A 21,859-nucleotide genomic window follows, 5' to 3' on the forward strand; every position below is an offset into this window, starting at 1 on the left:
CATGGCATTACTTAGCACATTATGTGAGGCACTATAGCATTGTTCTAATTTAGAATATCAATAAACTCTAATTCTCCAAATAGCATTTGACCCAGCATTTCTTAGTTGCTTTTATGAAAACGTGGTCAACTGGTGAATCAAAAATCAGCTGCAGTCCTAATCAACAGTAATATTTAATATTCCTCAGGACCATACTGCATGTTTTGCAATTTCCTGATCCTAGGAACATTATAGATTATGGATAAATATGTAATTAGAGTTTTTAAACACACATTATGAAGCCTTTCTTTTCTGTATTCAATTTCGAATCAAACTGGAAACAAGGCTTAATAATCAGAAGAGCAGTCACCAAGGTTTTCAGAGTCAAAGACCCCTTGAATTGTATTTGAGGGTGTGAATTCTGGCAGATAGTGAAAGAACTCCTCTCTGGGGTACATGTTGGGTTATTTTGGGGGCTCACAAACTGGAACCATAATTACAGCCTTTACTGGACACCCTTATCACTTCTGTAAACATAGGTTTATGTTTTTTTCTGATCTCAATTATTTATTATGAAATTATTTACTACTGCAGAAAAGTACCGTGGAAATACCAACCAGTTTTCCAATATGAATCCTCATTCATGTCTTTGACAGTTAGGTCATCATTCTTACCTTAGCCTGTACACCATGTTACCATGTTATACTCCAGGATTTATACATTTACGCTCTTATCCTGACTCTAACCAAATTACTATACTATCAATGATTGTATTGCTCTAATAAATGTATATATATATGTATTGACATATGCATTTACATATGCAGCATCTCGAAGTAAAACACAATGAGCTTTTTGCAACGGTTAATCTAAAAGCACTAGTCCATGCATGCTGTTCAAAGCATAAAGGCCAAGAAAATTAAATGAACATCCCCACCTAAAAAGTACATTGTATTTCATAAAAGCTACATGAGAATCATTTTATTATACAACTACATGGTCAGTATTGCTTTACAATTAGTCAAAGAAAGAAAAGGGTTAAAAAGCTACCGGTTAGTTTGAGAAATGTTCTTTTTTAGTTCTCTTGTTCCTGGCCTAGTCTCAAACTAGCACGTGATCCGCTGAACGCCTGCCAGCCTCTTTCTTGTTGATCCTCCGGAGACCATCTGTGCTGGGGGCATTGATTAGAGTGTGTCTGCTGGGATTACATCTTTTCTGTTGCCATGCCAACTAATCAGCTGATTTTGGTTACCACAGAAACAAAATGTCAGAGCTCACAGTACGGTAACATGAATTCAGCACAACAGAAAATGTTTTCTTAATTGGGGACCCTTTTGATTTCGGATTCCAAGTGAAAGGCAGCTTTTTGAAAAAAAGGCCAACTTTAGATAAAAGCTACATTAATTGTATTGATTATAAGGAATGCACAGAATTTTTCTGAAAAGAGAAAACATTAATTCGCCTTCATAAGTTATGCCCATTTTTTTTTACAATTTCCAAACAAGGAATATATACATTTTTTTTTTTTTCTTAAGTGCCTCTATTCCATTTGCTGATTGTTGCATGTAAAATAAATCACAAAGCCTTCAGTTTCCTTTAACCTCCATGATGGGGGCAGGGGTTGGAGAGACTGCATAGGGCTTGGGTGGAGGCTGTGGGTAGAATTACTTGGGGAAGATTAGCAGTGACCAAATTCTCTTCCATCTTTTCGTTCAAGGAAGTCAGTCATTTAATGTCCCTTAAAGAAAACACCCAACACAATCAACTTAGATTCAGTTCTCAGGATTCCTCTTTTGCACATGCTATGCCTTGGATAAAGATGATTTCTTGGTTTTGGCTGAGAAAGGAGGAGTGCAAGGCTGTTGAGATGTTCCCTTTTGTAGGCCCGTAGCAGTTTGCCTGCATGAAGAGTCCTCAACTGGTTTGCTATGTCACAGTAAACAAAAAACACAGTTTAACTTGACCTTAGAGCTGCTCCAATTGAGTAATTCATCAGACGAACTCCATCCAGGCCTTCCCTTTATGAAATTCTATTCCAGTAGAAGTAAACCGAAACCACTCTCTGCTTGGGTTTATGGTTCATAAACACAAAACAAACAGATTAGATAATAAAAAAAGGATGACATTTAACTGAGCTAATATTTGTTTAAACAGCCAATAATCCCCCCTCTTTAAAAGAAAAGGATTGTAGCATCCAAATATCCCTTCCCTGTCCTGCATTGTCAATACATTCCTCTGTCAATGTCTGGCTGCAGTTACCTCCCCTTTGTGAAAGCCTCCACTGCAGGTGGCTTCTGTCATGTTAACACTCCAGGGGGAATTGCGTGTCTTAATCTCCATGCAACTCTTTTGAAAACCTTGGTAAATTAATTCCGATGCTGATGAGGCTCTAGAGGAGTGAGGTGGGGACGCTGAAGTCTTCCCCAATTTCACTGTGCTTGACTCTCATGGCAAAGTTGCCAAAAATGAGGCTCTGAAGACCACTCAGCCAAGGAGTTTTGGGGCAAAGAGCCCAATGCCTGAAATTACCCACAGATTCTGCTAATTGGCCCTGAGTTAGAGGTCTTCACCCAGATTATCAATAATTATCTGACAGTGCTTCTGAGACCTTTGATAAAATGAAGATGGCAGATGTTATTAGCATCTTTTTTAAGTGGTGCCCTATCAACACGTTACTAATTCTGCACTGGTATTTCACTTGTTTAAAGAAAATATTACCTTAAATTAGAGAGAATAGAAATCACCTAACCCAGTGCCTAGGACATAGTTGGAACTCAATAAATGGTGGCTTTTTGTATTAAATTCCCAAAGAAGGAAGTGATTATTAATATTTCATAAAAGGTTGATATAAATTGCTAATTATCTTCATAGACTATAGTTTTAGAAATGATCATTTTCCCTATTCAGTTTATTGCTTTTTTTTTTTTTAATGTGTAGTGCAGTGATTTCCAAAGTTTTGTTCTTTTCTCAGTCTGAGAAATCTTTCTTCAAAAAGGCTTGATCAGAAGTCCAATATTTAAAACAGATAAAACTGAAGCTGTTCTGGTTGAGTCTAGAAAGTGAGTGGGAATCTCAGCATCCAGGCCGAGGCTAAGCTTTTCCCAGCAAAGCCCCTGAGACACTGCTCATAAACGCCCCAGGTCTCAGATAAGACATTACAACAACCCCTGGTCTAGGGTTCTGTGTTCTTTGGGTACATGTCTTTCATCTTTAAACTATCATTTACTGTCAGGTACAATACTAGGCAATCTATATACACAATTTCATTTAATATACTTTCCCAACAGTCCTACCTAAGGATATTATTATCCTCATTTTACAGATGAGGAAACTGAAAAGTAAGGAATTTATTTGTTTTTCCCAAAGTTGCAAAATAAGTGGAAAATAGAGTCAGGATTCCATCCATTATTTTCTACTGCTTCTCTAAGGCAAACATGGGCTGAATAATGAACTGTAATTGTTTAATTACAACTGAACCAATATTATGCCTCCACTTCCTATCTTATATAGTTGAGATAGAATGAGTGCCATGAGACTACCCAGCATTTTCTTTCATTTCAAAGTCATTAACAGTGAAAAGAAAGGTAAATAAAATAAGAACTACATGCCAAAAATCATCTGACTTTCAAAAGAAGATAAAAATGCTACCCTGTCACTGATCACTCTATCAAGGAGTTTCTGAGCCTCAGAAACTCTGTCTCATTAATAATATATATTTTTCTTAAATTAATTTGGCTCCCCCAAAGCCTGTCCCTTTACGCAAGCAGAATTTGTCATGGCTGATAGGATGTGATTCAAGGAATATATTCTAAATGTGCCTCTATTTTCCACGTGTCACTAACTAATACCCACAGCCTTGGGTTAAGCGTTGCCCTCTGGCATTTCTCTTTGGAAATGAAAACTTTCTGTGGTTGGGCAACCTTGTAGTAACTCATACGTAAGCAGGAATACTTTTATTAGATACTTTCTCCCAGAGTAGCATAACCAAGATTAGAACAGAGTTCAAACTCCTATGGTAGAAGCATAATGAAAGTGGAGAAAAAAGGAGGTGAAAGAGTACCAATTTTGTGGGGGACACACTGTGTGCCAGGAGTTTTTGACATATCATTGCTATAAGATGGGTTTTGTCTGTATATTTACAAATGAAGAAATGGGGGCTCCTGGAGTTTCAGTAGTAACTAGTCGAGTTACCATTAGCTCATGGCTAGTGAGCAGCTGTCCTGTCTTTTGACCCCACTGATTCCAGATCTCACACCTGTCTTGGTTCTCCTTGGATACATCACCTGTGTCACATTTTTGTCAAGATCCAGCACTGCCCAAGGGGAATCAGGGAGACCACGCTGAGTGGCTGACCTGTGAGTTACAAAAATGTGGTGATCACAAAGTACCTAATCACTGAGTCTGTTGTTTGTTGCTTCCAGGTGTGTACAGAAGGCAGACTGATCTTGGAGTTCACCTTTGATGATCTCATGAGAATAAAAACATGGCACTTTACCATTAGACAATACAGAGAGTTAGTCCCAAGAAGCATTCTTGCCATGCATGTAAGTAACTTAATTTCTATTTTACTACCTTCCTTTCATCCCCTCATTTTACTCAAAAAGGAGAAGCCCCGCTTTCTCACCGTGAAAGAACTTCCAGAGTCTTCACACTTTAGGTGATTAACTCTAAATTATGAGTTTTTCCCCCAACCATTTTCATCCACAGGCCCCTTTCCCCCTCCTTTGTTTCTGAGTTTGGTGCATTGTGAGCCTTTTTAAAAAATAATTTATTATTTTAAACTCCAAATTGAGGTTACCTCAATAAACAGTTTGTACTTTTCTTAAATTCCACGCAGTCATTATCAAGCACTGCTCTGCCTGGGCTAATAAACCTGTTGTGTATAAATGGGCAAAGAAATAGAACAAAGAGTAAGAGAAACCGTTTCCAGTTTTGATTAGAACCATCCGGCAAGACTTGGGGCTCACATACCTCAGATCCGTGTCCATGCCCTTCCTAACCACAGCTCTGGGAAGGAGCAGAACACCTGGGGTCCTCTTGGTCGCATCTGGCCATAAATCACATCAAATTTATTGAGCACAAATGAGGTGCAAGGGTGGATTTGATGCCAACCTAGAGAGATTTTTAAAGGTAAGACTTGGTAGGAACTCGTCAGGTCAGTCCCTTAAGAAGGAGTCACATAGCATCAAATTAAATAAATCCCTCTTCCAGAAGGCGCGATGCAGCAGTTTCTGCGAAAATGCTTTGGAGCAAAATCAGACTGAATGAGCCTGATTTTTTTAAGACCCTGTACAACGAAAAGAGAATACAGTCACGGTAGTGAGCGTTTACTGGGTGTTTGATACGCAGGGCCTGTGCTAAGCATTGTGTACACCTTATATTTAGTCCCTACAGTAACTCGAAGAGGTGAGTTGTTTATTACTCCTATTTTCAAAGTAAGGAAATGGAGGCTCAGATAGGTTTAATAAGTTGTCCAATGCTTTTCAGCCCAAAAGGGACAAAACAAGATTTCGATTCAGCAGGTTCTGGCTCTAACACCCAGGCCGAGAAGCTGTCTGTCTCGCCTCTGTTCCTACCCAGGCTGTCTCCCCAGGCTTTTGTCCTCAACACCCTCCTACCATCTGGTTTGTCCAATCTCTACCCTTTCCGCCGACCCTGTGCTTTCTGCTGTACACCTGAGTGCTGGACACTCTCCTGCTACATCCTTTTTGCCCATCCATGCCCGAGTCCTCCTCAATTTTCAAAGCCCAGTTCACACCCTTCACTCTCCTTGAAGCAGTCTGGAGTAGCCATTCTTATTAGTCTCAAAATAGACAGAGAAGCAGCAGCGTAGAGTAGTGGTCAGGAGCCTGGGCCTGAGAACACACGGGTTTGAATCCCTGTTCCTGTGTGACCTTGGGCAAGTGACATGACATCTCTGTTCTTTCAGTCCCTCGTCTATAAAATGGGTATAGTAATAGAGCCTGCCTCAGAGGATTGGTTTGAAAATTAAGAGTCAATGCACATAAGCGCTTAGGCCAGTGCCTGGCACATAGTAGGACCTCTGCAAGTATTGGTGATTGGCTATCAGCAACAATGGCCATGACGAAAGCAAAAATATCCTTCCATGGGTTTATTATCATCCTGTCTTCTAACTGCAATGTGAGCTCCTTGAGGTCGACCACAACTATTTGATGCGTGGCTATAGAACCAGCTCTTCCTGGAACCTGGAAGGGGTTCAATAAATACCAGCTCTACATCCACAAAGGATCCCCTTTCCAGAAATTGGCATGAAAAATGACAAGCTCTGACTGTTTCTCCTACATTTTATTCATATACACAAAGCCAGTTGGTTGTATCACTGAGAGAAAAATTAAAGTAAAAAAAAAGAACAAATTAAGGTGTTGGTATAACCTAGATGGTCTCATGAATGCAGATGTGGAGACAAAGGGATGTTTACTTAAGACTTCCTCTGTTTAGCAACAGTTTATATCAATTTAAAAAGAAGGAAAGACAAACAGAAAGAAAGAGCATCAACTAAGAGACTTTACAATGGAATCCAGAAAGAATTTTCATTTTTTTCTGGTCAAACTGAACATTGGGGGCGGCCCGCAAAACATTACATCTTTTTTTTCTGTGGCTGATACTTTGGAAAATATTATGCATACCCTTGCAGTCCTGCAGGATGAAAATTGTTGAGGACATCTATTTCTAGCCTCCTCTTAATGGGGAAGAGAGTTAGAATTTTTTAATATATGGGTATATTTCATGGCAGTTGCAAAGTTTTCACATTTAGTCCTCTCCACTCCAAGCTGTTAAAAACAACACTGTCACAACACGCAGCAAAGGCCAGTCCTAAAGCATGGCTCTGCCAAATCCAGACCACACCTTCCCTCGGGGCAGGGTGGGCGGCAGTGCCAGGGACCTTGGAGGTGTCCTGGCTGGACTTAATGACCCTCCTCCTGAAGGCACAGGGCCTCTCACAGAGGAAGTAAAGTCATTTCTCCCATCTGACTCAGTTTGATTCTCCCCGGCAATGGATCTTGCACCAGTGATCCAAAAGTGTCCTTAAGTGTTATATGCAAGTGTCTTCAAAATGTAAATTAAATTATCTCCAGCAGCCTGCCCCTCTGAGAAAAACTGACAAGGTGCAGATTGTATTTCTCAGCAGCTGTAGCACAGTTGAGGACCTTGTTGGTACCATCTTACAGGGATAAAATATATGATTTTTTTTCCTGTTTAGGCACAAGATCCTCAGGTCCTGGATCAGCTGTCCAAAAACATCACCAGGATGGGGCTGACAAATTTCACCCTCAACTACCTCAGGGTAAGACCAATGGGTTGGTTATATTTCCTGTTGAGTTTGAATTTAGAGGTTTATATGTATCTTGAGCCAAGGAATTAAAATGAGGTAATATAGCACAATACGTATATCTTTTTAAATTTATTTTATTCAAGTATAGTTGATTTACAGTGTTGTGTTAATTTCTACTATACAGCAAAGTGATTCAGTTATACATATATATACATTCTTTTTCATATTCTTTTCCATTATGGTTTATCACAGGATATTGAATCTAGTTCCCTGTGCTGTACAGTAGGACCTCGTTGTTTATCCATCCTATATATAATAGTTTGCCTCTGCTAATCCCACACTCCCATTCCTTCCCTCTCCTACCCCCAACCTTGGCAACTACAAGTCTGTTCTCTATATCTGAATCTGTTTTTGTTTTGTAGATATGTTGATTTGTATTGTATTTTAGATTCTATATATAAGTGATATCATATGGTATTTGCCTTTCTCTTTCTGACTTACTTCACTTAGTATGATAATCTCTAGTTCCATCCATGTTGCTGCAAATGACATTATTTCATTCTTTTTATGGCTGAGTAATATTCCATTGCATGCATGTACCGCATCAACATTTGCAAATGTTGATGGACATTTAGGTTGTTTCCTTGTCTTGACAATTGTGAATAGTAGCACAATATGTATGTCTTATACCACAGTGTGTGTGTGTGTGTGTGTGTGTTTGTGATCAACAGATGATTGGGTTTAATTAACAAAAAGCATCAAACCTAGACTTTGTCAGTGTTAAGCTTCTCCTCTATGTTTGTATGACTCCTGGAATAAATTATTCAAAGGCTAGCAATGTCTCTTTCCTAAAATGCTTTGGCACTATGTCCCTTCTGATTGTCTCAAGTTTCCAATGTGCTTTTGTTGAGTTCACAGCCTCTGCGTCTGTACTCAGGGACCAGTCACCTATGAGGAGGCTCAGTGTGCCCTCCAGAGAGAGTCCCTTGAAGAAATTCACCTCGGTGCTATAACACAGACATTTATTTCTAAGGCTTCTTAGGGACTCTCTGTGTAACATGTAACAGATTTTCTGGTTTGGATATAAAGTGAATTCTTATTTAAAAAAATTAAATGTTAGGCAAAACTCTCTGCCCACATAACGCTTACAGCCTCCGTATTTGGTCTAACAGGGTAACATATATCACACTGGTTTTTAGTGTGGAATGGCAGTCGTCACATTGCAAGTAGAGGATATGGTTTCCTTCATAAAGCATTGTCTTCCAGAGTCAACACGAAGGCAGTGGCCACAGTCCACATTCCTTTGCCTCTGAGTTGCTGGCTTCCTTCACCACCATGAGGTAGCAGACCACTTCTCCAGGGCCCGACCCCATCATAATGTTTATGCTATTGTTTCTTTATCCTTAAGTGCAGGTTTGTGAATTTTGTTTTGTATTCACAATCCTCTAAGTACAATCATGTTTGCATACATTGAAATGCTGAAATGTCCTGGCCGGACTTCCTCCTCTGTAAGTGAAGAATAATTTGGACAAATGTTTGTAAGTCATGCCCTCACTGCAATGTGCCAGGCACTGGGCAAGACACTGAAGATTCAAAGACAGAAGTCCTTGCACCTGTTATCAAGAAACGCCCTCCTATGAGAGTCAGACCCATAAAGACAGAACATTATATGCAAAATGATGAATACCATGATAGAAGTTTCCAGATGAAATTATGGGAGTACAAGATAGACATCTCAGAAGAATCAGTCAAAGGAGACTTCATGGAAGAGATAATGCCTGTGTAGTGTGTGAAAGAATGAATGAAGTTAAACCAGAGAAAGGAGGAGGAAGGACATTTCCATCAGAGGGAGCAGAAGTTAGGGGATGGAATTCCAAGCAGTCTGTTGATGCTGGGACATGAAGGGAGTAGCCAGGAGAAATGGGAGACAGAGTTAGTTGGGAGCCATGTCTTGGAGCAACTGGCTGCCTGGGCTACTGGGCCAGGAGCCTCTGAAAAGATTAAACATGAGGATGGCAGCGTCCCCTTCTTGGGTGTGCAAGAAGAGTCTCTTTCCATTCAGTTTAGATGCCCCAGAGCCAAATCCAGACTTGGCAAAAGCCAGAGTCAGCTTCACTTCCCACCACCTCACCCCCAGCATGCCTGCCATTTTGGCAGCCCTGAGCCAGGTCGTTCTCCACTAAACAGCCCCCTGGTTCCTGCTCAGAGGAAAATCAGAGTCTGCCCAGGAGGGTGGATCCAGAGGGGAGTGCTCCCAGCCAAGGCAGCCGAGGCTATGTTCTCCTAAACCTCCAGGCTCTTCATTAAGAACTGCCCCCTGTGGCGCTCCTGGCACAGTGGGAGTGGGTAGCAAGGTCTGGGCAAATGATGGTCTGCAGTGCTGTTCCAGCCACAGGAATTCAGAAGGATGCCCTACACTGCTGGGCATTTCTTCTTGTCAGGAACCAGGAGAGATTTAGTTTAAACCATCTGAACATGCCTCTCTTTAGGCGGATCAAGAATTTCCACACTACGTACCCTCAGCTGACCTCACATAGGAATCTGGGACTTTGGAGTCTATCCTAGATTTGGTCGCTAACTCTCTGCTGAGATCTTGGACAGATCCTTTATTACGTCTTTTAGCTGCATTTAACACAGAGAAATAAAGGCTGAATTTCCCTCCTCCCTACCCACACCCCGCCCCCAGTTGCTCTTATTGTCATCAGTAAAACCGTGGCCTTCACCCTGGGGTCAGCAAGGCCCACTGGTCCCCACATCTGCAGTTCTCTGCTTCCAGCCCACGAAGAGTGAGGACATCACACCTGCAGAGGGGGAATGACACAGGGAACCGTGTATGGTTTGGGGCAATAGAGAGTAGCGTTTCCAAGGCTACCATCTGAAGTAGTGCTAGCTGCAGGCTCTGCTGGATGTACACGTCCTGATGTAGCTGGACTTCACAATGTCCCACGTGCACCAGTACCTTCCCCACAAGAGAGCTGGCACAGATGGTGTAAGTAAAGTCAGTCACCCAGCTTCAAGCCCCCAAATGGCAGAACCAGGACTTGAACTCTAGAATCTATGTGTTTCATGGCAAAACTGCTACCTTTCTAGTAAGAAAGTAGAATGATAGTTTTTTTTTAAATTTTTGTATTGAAGTATAGTTGATTTACAATGTGTTAGTTTCAGGTGTACAGCAAAGTGATTCATAAATATATATGCACACATATATATTCTTTTTCAGATTCTTGTTTATAGGTTATTACAAGATATTGAATATAGTTCCCTGTGATATACAGTAGGTCCTTGTTGTTTATCTATTTTATATACAATAGTGTGGATCTGTTAATCCCAAACTTCTAATTTATCCCTCCCCCACTTCCCCTTTGGTAACCATAAGTTTGTTTTCTATGTCTGGGAATCGGTTTCTGTTTTGTAAATAAGTTCATTTGTACCATTTTTTTAGATTCCACAAATAAGTGACATCTTGTGATATTTGTCTTTCTCTGTTTGACTTACTTCACTTACTATGATCATCTCTAGGTCCATCCATGGTGCTGCAAATGGCACTATTTCATAGAATGACGATATTGATAGGAATTGGGTCGTGTCTTTCCTGCCTTGACGGGGGAGTCAGCGTCTCTCACCAGGTCCTTAACCTACTTCGCCAAAAGTAATATCAGCTCCTGGTACGGTTTAATGGGAGGATTCAGTAAGACAATCCACGTAAAGGGCTTAGCCCAGAGCCTGGGGCAGAAAGTACCCAGTTAGTGTTCACTGTCATATTTATTGCGCACCTGCTGGGTGTCCATCATTGTTCTTCATACTGGAACCACTTAGAGCAACATGGCAGCTGGCTCTCTTCTGTCACCCTGGTCCTCCCAACACTACTTGATTTCCCCGGCTCGTGCACCCTGGTTCAGTGGCCATTTGCCTTTCTCGCCTCCACTCACTCCATCTACTTACTCATCTATTGATTGCTTCAGGACACTTACCGAGCCCGTTCTGTCTTCCCGGCTGTGTGCCAGATGCTGGGCCTTCATCGTGGAGACGTGGCCTCCTTCCTAGGGTGGCGCTCACAGGCTGATGGGCAAGGCTGGCGGGGTGAGGTAGGCTACAGCACCAGTGAGGCGTGTGACATGGAGGGATGTGCAAGGCCCGTGAGAGCCCAGGGAAGGACCCATGGGTCTCGGGAAGACGGTCAGGATAGAAGCCAACCTCCCATCAGCAACCCCTCTGGGCAGCTATGAGCCACTTGGCAAATCATGGCTGAGCAGATTTTCAAACTCAGAATCCAAATCCAGGACACACGGGCTTCCATGATGAGACCTGGCCTGGTCAGTGGTCACTAAGAAGGAGAAACAAAAGTTATTTCTTCATTTTAGAACCAGAATCTAAGATTTCTCTGGTACTCTTATCACCTACTTTTGTTAAGACAGTTGAGCAGTCAGAAAAACCATTTACTTATAAAACTGCTTTAAAACCTGGAGCTCCCCCATCCTTCTGAGGAACTCAGCCTTTGTCTCAAGCCTCAGAAAGTCAGGTGAAGTGTCGTTTAAATAGAGTTAATGAGGAACTTCAATAACTATGCCCAGTATCTGAAGAAGGGGTCAGACGTTTTATGTTGACAAATATGAATGCAAGACCTTCTAAATCAGTAGAAGAATTTTAAGAATCAATGCATCCTGCTTTGGAAAGGAGGAATGGAGATTTTAAATACTCCAGACATCTGACATTTCAATAAGCTTTGTCTTTCATGAAACGAAATTAAGCAATACAGAAGGTAGGCAATTATAATCACCTAGCTTCGCCAGAACAAGTTCATTTATTCCCAAGAAATTCCGAATCACTCTCAGGGCAGCCTGCCTTCAGGGAATGTGCAAAGCCCACCAAGGCGGCTCCCCTGTTTGGAGGAAGGAGCCTGCGAAGCACAGCAGCCCAGCTCCAGAGCCTGTGAACACAGATGATGATGCTGGTGTAAGGGCAGCACTCTGCTGGGGACTCTGGTGACCTGATTTTTTTTTTTTTTTTTTTTTAATGTGGGATGAATATCAGGAGTCCCACTTTTTTTTAAAAAAAAATTAATTAATTAATTAATGGCTGTGTTGGGTCTTCGTTTCTGTGCGAGGACTTTCTCTAGTTGTGGCAAGCGGAGGCCACTCTTCATTGCGGTGCGCGGGCCTCTCACTATCGCGGCCTCTCTTGTTGCGGAGCACAGGCTCCAGACGCACAGGCTCAGTAGTTGTGGCTCACGGGCCTAGTTGCTCCGCAGCATGTGGGATCTTCCCAGACCAGGGCTCGAACCCGTGTCCCCTGCATTGGCAGGCAGATTCTCAACCACTGCGCCACCGGGGAAGCCCGACCTGATGCTTTTGAAGTGACCACAGAAGAGCCGTTGTCATTTGATTTGAGTTGTCAAACTGCCTGCGTTCCCTCGGGCACATCCCAGCACATCAAGGTCGGAGGTGCACGGTGCTTGGAGGCCAATGGCTGGTTCGCTGGTCCCTGAGGAGCAGAGGCTGGAGGTGGCCGAGCAGAGATGATGCCCTGACCAGGCCTGGCCTCACTTCCTCTGGAGGCCGCCTCGGTGACCTCTGGGAGGCCAGGGCTTACTGACCGAGTGTCCCTGTGGTAGTTATCCGGGCTGGGGCTGGGGCTGGGGCTGGGGACGGACCTGCAGAGTGAGTGGCTGTTAGGCATCCCGGAAACCGGGTAGTGTGTTTCACAAAACGTGCCCACCGTCTCCTGGAGAGGGAGTCATTTCCTAACGTGGGTGTGATGGTGCCCCTCAGTCAGTGCATTCTGGTGAGGGAATGAGAGAGGGGAGGAGGAGGTGGGATTTCAGGAACGTGTCCTTTACCATGTTTGCTGGACACAGCAGTAGGCCCTGCTGTCCCTGGTATTCCTTGAAGAGGCCACAGGAAGGCCGGGTGCCCTTGGAGAGGCATCAGGGCAAGTCCAAGTCAATGAGACCCTCCCGTGGCACCTCTTCAGCTCCCCCCAGATCCCCTTCGCCCATTATTCACTGTTCATTCCACAAGCATCTCTAAGACACCACTCTTGTGCCAGGTCTCCAACACCCTTAAGGAGATCACTGCCTGGTAGGGGAGAATGAAAAAAAAATGTGCTGGGAGGGAAATCTGTCCGGGTACAGTAATGCACATAATGCTAGCTAACGTCACTGAGCACTTCCTGTGTGCCAGGCATGCAGCTGTGCTCTGTGCAGGGAGTCTTTTTTTAATACAACAACCTTACGGGACTCCTGTTAGTCCTATTTTGCAGATGAGGAAACTGAGGCACAGGGAGGTAACTTCCCAAAGTCACAGAGCCAGTGAGTGGCAGAGAAGGGATTTAAACCCGCGGTCTGACTCCAGGTACAAAGGATGGAGAAGTTGTTGGACGGCGGGTGTGGAAGGTATAAGTCTTCAAGGAGGAACTGGCCCTTGAATTGATTCTGAAAGATGAGTAGATGGTCCCAGGCAGACAAGACAGAGGGTCAGCCATGAGCAGTGTCAGAGAAGGATGCAGAAATCTGGGGGGCTGGGGGAACACTAGACAGTTCCACACGGCTGGAATGTAACTTTTAAGTTTGTTTAAGGATTTTGGGTCCAAAATGTACAGCTTAGCTGAGTGGTATAGTTCTAGAGAAAGTTTTGTCCTGGGAAGAGCACGGCATGGTCCAGGGAAGCACCTCATGCTGAGTCCTGGGCTAAGGGGTCAGACAAACAAGAGGATGTGTCAGAGGACAGCCACTTGCTAGCTTTGTGACCCTGGGAAAGTTACTTGACCTTTCTGAGCCTGTTTTCTTATCTGGGAAATGGGATGTAACACCGCCCTCGCTGGATTCCAGTGAGATAAATTCATGTGGAGCTCCCTTCTCTTTGCCAAGTGCACTCTCATAAAGGTCTCTGGTCCTTTCTCCTGGGTAGAGTCGAGTCTTTCAGGTCTCTGGTCCTATCTCTTGGGTGGAATCAAGTCATTCACTGGATTCCCCTGTATTCAGAGTTATGAGAAGAGCTCTCGTGGGTCAGCACACCCAGGAGTCTCATCCTTCTTTAATTCTCGACTTTCATTTCATCAAAGTGAAAGCCCTTTCTAATTCAGCGTTTCAAATTGCCATCATTTCAAATTTCTCATATGCAGTTCTTATATGTGAATGTTTACTGTATACAGAAACTGTTTTCTTTAAATAGGTTTAAGGAATAAGACTTTAAAATTGAAAACGAAATAATTGACATCTGTTCTATTTCCTATCCCATGGAAAGAATGAGGGTTGGTAATGCAGAAACCCCATCGGTAAGCATTTAAAGGAAACCGCCACAAACCTCTGGCTTGGCCATGAATGGAATGTGCCATTTTCATTCATCTCCCATCAACAGTAGAGTGGACAATCCTTGCCCACTGGATACTGTAGGGACAACACTTCTTTATACCTTGAAGGTTTGGGGTAGTTTGGCTTTGTTTTTAAATTTTAAGTCAATCATCTGACCAAGAAAGAGACTTTTGGGGTGGCATCTACTATGTTCCAGGCTCAAAAGAGATAGGGCCAGGGTGTTTATAAGAATGGATAAGGCACATTCCCTTTTGCGGGGAGTTGAAGACACTGTTATAAGTAGGTCTGCTTCCACTTCACATTGTCCAGCCTCAGCTGGGGACCTCAGGTCATCCCAGAGTGTTCCTCCTCTCCTAAGAGCCTGAGGATACCCATCCTTGTTGGTCTCAGCAGATGACTCAACTTGGACTCGTTTACAGTTTCTAGTGCCCTCGTCAAGTGCTCTGCTTCTGACTTTGGCACTCTAGGCCCTCCGTGATGGGGCCTCTGCTGCTTCCCGGCCTCGCCCCACATCCCTTCCCCATCTCACATATCATCCTGTAGCCCCACAGACCTCCTGAACTTCCCCGAACTCGTCATGCCCTGTTGCTTCCATGCCTTGGCACAGCATGGCTCACTGCCTGCAACACTGTTCCTACCCTTGCCTTCCATCCAGTTTTCCCAGGCTAGCTCCTCCTCATCCTTCAGGACTCATCGTCCTTCACCTTCTCTGAGAATCTCTCTCTGACTCTCAGCGGGAGCAGCTGCCCCTCCCCTGTGCCCCTGGTGCTCTGTACACACGATCTCCTGCTTACCTCTTGGTAGGTCCCGCATAAGAGTTGTCACTCCACGCATCTGTCTCCTGTGCTAGACCCAGAGCAACATAAGGTCAGATTATCTTGTATTTCTAGGGCCTCACAAGGTCTAGATCACGATAAGCACCCAGTAAATGCCTCTTGAATGGATGGTTGGTGGATGGGAGCTTCTTGGTAAATGGAAGACTAGATTTTCAATGACGTACACACACAAAAAGTAATAGATCTCGGGTGAATTCACCTGCCCTACAGTATTTTTTTTAAAAATGTGTGATTCATTTTCAAAGTCACTACCTAGAACTTCACCATGAAATCTAAAGAGAAGTAGAGTTGAATGCATCAAGGAAATGAAAGAAACATGGCATGGGGCCTCCAGATCGCTCTAGTGTGCAAAATTCCCACTTAAAATACTCAGGCTTCCCAATGTCAAATTTTTATTCTAATACCACTACTTCTACTTGTTCTGAATCAGCATTTAATTTTTACTCTAAGTGCCGTTATGCCCTTCTCATTATTTTGGAAATGTGTTCTTTCAGACCTCGAGGACACATTTCTTAATGGGAGATTATTTTTGCCTATTTTCTTTGACCAGCTTTTCCTGGTGCTTGGATACACAAACTTTTTTTAAGCATTATGTTTAACGCAACTTTAAAACGTCTTATTATCCTGTATCCCCGCCAAAAGATATTTTCTTTGTGTTTCCTCTTACTCTTTATCCATCTAATATGCATAACTTCTGCATAAATGTAATCAGTGTACATACAATTTCTTAATGTTATTTGGTAAACACTTTTGCATGTTTCTACATAGTTATCATATTAGCCATTTATCATTTATCACCCTGCAAATATTCCAGGGTGGGGCTAACCAAACCATTTCTCTAAATGTCAAGCGCTGAAGTCATATTCAAGTTGTTGCTGTCATTAATACCATTCCTCTAAGTGCCCTTGCCATGTCCTGCTCTCAGCGGTGTTCTCTGCAGAGGCGGAGCTGTGGAGGCCATGTGGGTAAGAAAAGCAAATGTGCTTCAGATTCAGAGAAATGTGGGTTCAGATGCTAACCCCCCTACGACCCATAACAGCCTTGAACTAGTCGTTTAAATTCTCTGAATCCCACTTTCTTCATCTGAATATCAGGAAGAATAATGTCTCACAGGTTGGCACAAATTACATTTTATAAGATTAGATGAGTTACAAAGTAAAAGAGCCTGGCACACAGGAGAAGCATAATAAACACTAGTCCCCCCCTGTGCTGTCCAGAGCAGTGGATCAGAGCTCCAGTTTCACTTTTGCCACTTTCTCCTTCTATGATATTGATTAACTGCCTTAATTTCTTGGAGCCCCAGTTTTCTCACGCATGAGTGATTACGTACATTGTGAATCACAGGAACTGAATCTCAGTCGAGGGTTAAAACGATCGTGCATGTGAAGAGCACATGTAACTTGAAATGACTTCACCAGGAAGCCAAGTAAGTCTCATTCCATTTATCAACTCCTATACATTGGTCATGGCCTTGAATTCTACACTGAGATTCTGAAGCCAGATGATAGATCAGAAAAAAAGAGAAGTGATAAATGAATGACATCTGCCGAGGAGGGTGGCAGGAGGGAGTCTGAGGCATGTGCCATATATTTGGAACCCCCTTTCCAGTACAAAGTATAATCATTGTCACTGGGTGTTTTCAATACGATTTATAACCTTTTGTTGTTGTGATTGTTAAATAAATCTACCCCTTCAAAAAAGCAGTGTCCTCAACTGGGAGTGAAAGCACTGAGTTTTCATGGGAATGTTTTTTGATCCTATACCTTTAATTTCCCAAACGAATGAAAATTTTTGTTGTTGTGATTGGTACATTCCAAAGATCACTGGTCCCTGCATGTAGCGTCTACAGATAGCAAAAGAGTATTGTCCAATGCCTGGAAGAATTGAGCAATTAGCTTTGGAAAATGACCCTCAACAGAATGACATGACGTGACCTCTTGGCATGGCCGTGGCTGGAGTGAGCGTTTTGAATCGTGCCAAGGTTTTTTTTTGTTTGTTTTTTATTTTTATGAGGCTTGACTGCCAGCCAGCATATTTTCCTTGGTTTTATGACACGAGAAAGGATTACAGTCCAACCCCCTTTCCCATCTGAATGCCAAGCCAAGCCTGAGGATGGAACAGGATCCTTGCTCAGAGATCGAGATGAACCAGCGTTACTGGCAATCACCATAATTATGGGCTGGCACCTGGGCAGACCACTGAGCGTTCACGCAGGCAGACCAGCAGCACGCTCTTACTAAACACTGACGTTGGTGGCGGGGAAAGAACCATCCCAGCAAACCTCCGGGGCTTCCCACAGGGCCTTCACGGTGTGAACCCTCAAAAGGCCCACAGCCTAAAACGTGCTATTCACTCTGTGGTCCTTGGATCACTGCAGATTTGCAAACTGTTTGTTACCAGTTTGTGATAAGTCCAGAAAACGAGAATTAAAAACTTTAAAACTACTGTAACAGTCGGACATTGCCAGGACATCCAAGTTCATGCAGCGGACTCAACCCACTGACCAGGCTATGGAGCAGTTTAGGTGTGATTCAACTCCCGTGGTGTGTGGCCACTAGTCAAGTGTTGGGAGCACACGTGACCCGCCGTTGAACAAGCACTGGCTTAGAGCACTGGTGATGAATCGTATTCAGAGACCGTTCAGAACCACCATGACCATCATAACACCATTAGTTAGCCAGGAACTTCTCTGTTTCTCAACAAAAGGATGAGACAGGAATTATTATCCACATTTTACAGATAAAAATCAGTCAGTGCCTAAGGTTGCAAAGCTGGTCCTGGCAACAGTGCTTCCCAGGGCTCAGGCCTGCCTGTTCCCCAAGCCCCCTGCACACCCAATCTTGGTGAGGACAGGCTCCTTGGCCTGGGCCTGCAGGAGAGATGGTGCTTTAAGAGTGAGGGATTTGGCCTCTGAAACAAAGCTGTCCCACCTCATTCTGACTTTTCCACTTCTCCTCCTCCTCCTTGGAGAAAGGCTCCATCTGAGTGAAGGCAAAGAAAGGCCTTCTGAGCCATGAGAACAATGCACGCATAGAATGAGTAAAACCTGGAACACCCAAAGGGAACTTTTAATTGCATTTGGAGATGGAAAAGTAGTACACGTGACCACATGATAAGGGAATTAAAGCAGTTAACTCTTAAAGAAGTAAAATAACCATAATACAGAGACAGCCCAGTGTCCAGAAAACAGTGATTTCTAAAGTCAAGCCAAAAGAAACAGCTATCAGAACATTAAAAGAAAAAACTATACACCCACACACACACATACACACAAACGTATTTTTACAGAGCAGTCCTAACTGAAAACAATTTCAGAACCACCCATGCTTCTAAAATTCTTGGCCTTAAAGGTACAAATAGGGCTAGGATTAAAGAAAGTAATTTCCCAGTCTCAGCGCTAGAGAAAGAGAAAGAAATTGTTGTTTAACAAGACACTGAAAATCAGGGGAGATGGGAAGGTGGGAAATGGCAGTCTGGGGGGAAATGGCTGAGGGATTGCAAAGTGAAGTGCAGGATGGAGCCCAGAATTAATGGTCCTGAGAAACAGCCTTCCTAATTGTCTAGAATGGGTAAAAAATGTATGTCAGGAAAATTCGGGGCAGGGGGCAAGGGGAGAGCTGTTTGAATTTATTTTAATTTAAGAGCACAGGCAGGGAAGTAGCCTGAAAAGTGAAAAGGGGCTAGTAGGTTTCACCGTGTAGCGATGGGGCTCGAGACCTTTCTCTGTGTCCGGTCTCTGTTGTTCTCTAACTTTACCTGGGCACCACCTCAGTGCCCACAGAAAACTCACATTCCTTAGAGATAGCAACTGTTATTAGATGGCATGACCTCCTCATTTGTCCCCAGCAGAGTTCAAGGAGCAGAGTAGGTAGAAAAGAAACAAACATGTGAAAGGGGGGAAGGCAGATGAGGTTAAACTCTCCAGTCCTGATCTTCATAAATCCACTTGGGAGTGGCTGGAAATGTGAATCATAATTAAGAGAAAACAAGTAAATTTTAAAGTGTCCACCATGCCCCTCCCAAAGAAGAGAGGGCAGTGAACTGAGATTGTTGAGTACCTACTATGGGCAAGACACAAACTTGGCTTTATTTAATCCTCACAACTGGTTTGGGAGGTAGGTGTTCATGCCTCATTTTACAGAAGAAACTGAGATTCACTGCGGTTCTGGGGCTCATCTAAAGTCATTCAGTGGGTAAATTGCCAGGCTGGATGGGATCCCATGTTGACCTGGTGCCCTGCCCACAGTCATGCTGCAGAAATGTCACCTCCTAACAAGAGCTGGGTTGAAGATTAGGTCAGTCATTTCCACTGAGATGACCAGGCTGTTTTGCCAAATTGTCAACAGAAAATTATCAACAGACAATTGTCAACAGATGCCATGGATGGAGAACACAGAACACTTAAGCACAGGGAGGCCATTGGCCTGCAAGGCCTTATGGGATCTGACCTCACCAGCTTCATCTCATAGCAAGCTCCAGTGCCCTGGCCTGATTTTTGCTTTCCAACCTATTAAGTTCCTCTCCAGGGCCTCTCTACTTGCTCTATCATATCATTTATCTAGCTATGGAACCTTGGGCAATTTTCTATCCTTTCGGTGCCTCAATTTCCTCATCAACAAAGTGGTGATAATAATATTCCCTTACCTCAATGGGTCATTGAGAGGGTTAAATGAAATGGTACTGGTGGTTAGAATAAAGCCTGGAATGTAGTAAGTCCTCAATGAATAACATCATCATCGTTGTTGTCGTCATTATCTCCACTGCCTGGGATACTCTGCTACAAGGCTGTCTCCCTATTAGTCAGCTCTCAGGACACGTCACCTCCTCCAAGAGGTCTTACCTGATCAGCCAGTTTAAAGTGGGATCCCCACCTCAGTTATTTTCTGTTGCCTCCTTACTTGGCTTATTTTCCATGTAGCATTTTTCATCAGTTGAATCATCCTACCTAATCATCAGTTTTACCCTTTGGTTGTTTCCCTGTCTCTTATACCTGTCACTGGAATGCAGGTTTTTTTGAAAGCGGGAATCTTGTTTCTTCTTTCCTGAATGGAGAACCAATCATTTTAAGTCTACTCAACTTGATATGTGCTCCTTGATAAGCTGGAAACTTTAAAGAGCAAACCATTTATAAAATCCCAATTCCAAGTGTTGCCTTGGAATATGGAGGACACTTGTGTGAAGGCTATTAACCATCCTTGACACCACAGACTGAGTGCCTGTAGCACTTTCCTCTAAGGATTTGATGTTCTTATTTGCAATTATAAACAACCCTGTTGGTGAGGGGAGGGGAGGGATGTCATTAACTTTATTTGATAAATGGTCCTCATCTATAAAACAAGGGAGATAAGCATGACTTCTAAGGACTTCTAGTCAAGCATTCTAAAAAGAAGGAATACAAAATAGAAATATTAACAAGTACCACAAATAAAGTATTTATAAATCCCATGCTATAAATGAGGAAACTAAACCCAAGAGGTTCAAGGCTGACCCAAATTCAAGGCTACCTGCCTATTAACATAGGATAGTTTCTGGCTTTCTTTTTGTCTCCATTTGCAGGACTCCTTCACATCCATTCAATTCACAAATGTTTACTGAGCACCTACTGTATACCTGGGTCTAATCTGGTCCCATTCAATCTATAAACCTTTACTGAGCACTTACTGTATGCTTGGGTCTATTCTGGTCCCATTCAGTCTACAAATGTTTACTGAGCACCTATTGTATGCCTGGGTCTACTCTGGTCTCTAGCCAGCAGATTCCCTATTTGACACTAAATTTTTCTGTGCATGAGAATCTCATATATGTTTCTCCTGATTTCTTTAAAACTTTTCCTAGGCCAATCATAACATAAGACTGGAGGTCAACCTGAGAAGGCAGCTAATTTTTCCCTCCTTTCTTGCCTATTTCCCAAGTTTTGTGAAACAAGGTAGGGATGAAGTGATGCCTTTTCAGTTCAATACTGCCATAGATCATCATGGAAACTTTTGACACAAGAGCAGAACTGAACTGCAGAAACTTCACAATGTGGCTTTTATAGAAAAAGTATCTGTAGTCTTAGGAATTGATCAAAGAAGTTGTTTTCCTTCCTTCCTTTGTCAGTGTCCCTCTTGTGTTCTGCCTCTGCTTTACCTACAGAAGGCATTTGTGGTCATCTATTCATATTCTTGAACCATTTTACCATGAGGGGGAAACTTAAGTGGAAAAATCAAAGTTTTTTTGATGTTAATTAACAGAATTTACAAACATATGCAAAATGGTAGCAACCCTACAATTTACGCATAACGTCTGAGCTTTGGGACTCTTGGTATGTCACTCACAGATGGGAGGTGGGAAGGACAAGTGCTTGCTTTGGAGAGATGTGAACCGTATAGTCTCACCATTGAACAGGGGCCATGCCCTGCAGTGGGTCTTGGCCTTTTTCAATTCCCTCAACACCAGTTG

General features: G+C 43.1%; 1 protein-coding gene across 9 annotated transcripts in view; it reads left to right on the forward strand.

Moving 5' to 3' along the window:
- LDB2 (LIM domain binding 2) overlaps positions 1-21,859 on the forward strand; it is a 383,449-nt gene that overhangs the window by 304,566 nt on the left and 57,024 nt on the right. For all 9 annotated transcript variants that reach the window (XM_059923296.1, XM_059923298.1, XM_059923299.1 and 6 more), the window contains exons 4-5: positions 4,401-4,523; positions 7,202-7,285. In XM_059923296.1, the coding sequence (XP_059779279.1) occupies positions 4,401-4,523; positions 7,202-7,285 (207 nt within the window). The remainder of the gene's footprint in view (positions 1-4,400; positions 4,524-7,201; positions 7,286-21,859) is intronic.

The sequence above is a fragment of the Balaenoptera ricei genome, chromosome 5 (assembly GCF_028023285.1).
Source record: "Balaenoptera ricei isolate mBalRic1 chromosome 5, mBalRic1.hap2, whole genome shotgun sequence".
NCBI classification, from domain to species: domain Eukaryota; kingdom Metazoa; phylum Chordata; class Mammalia; order Artiodactyla; family Balaenopteridae; genus Balaenoptera; species Balaenoptera ricei.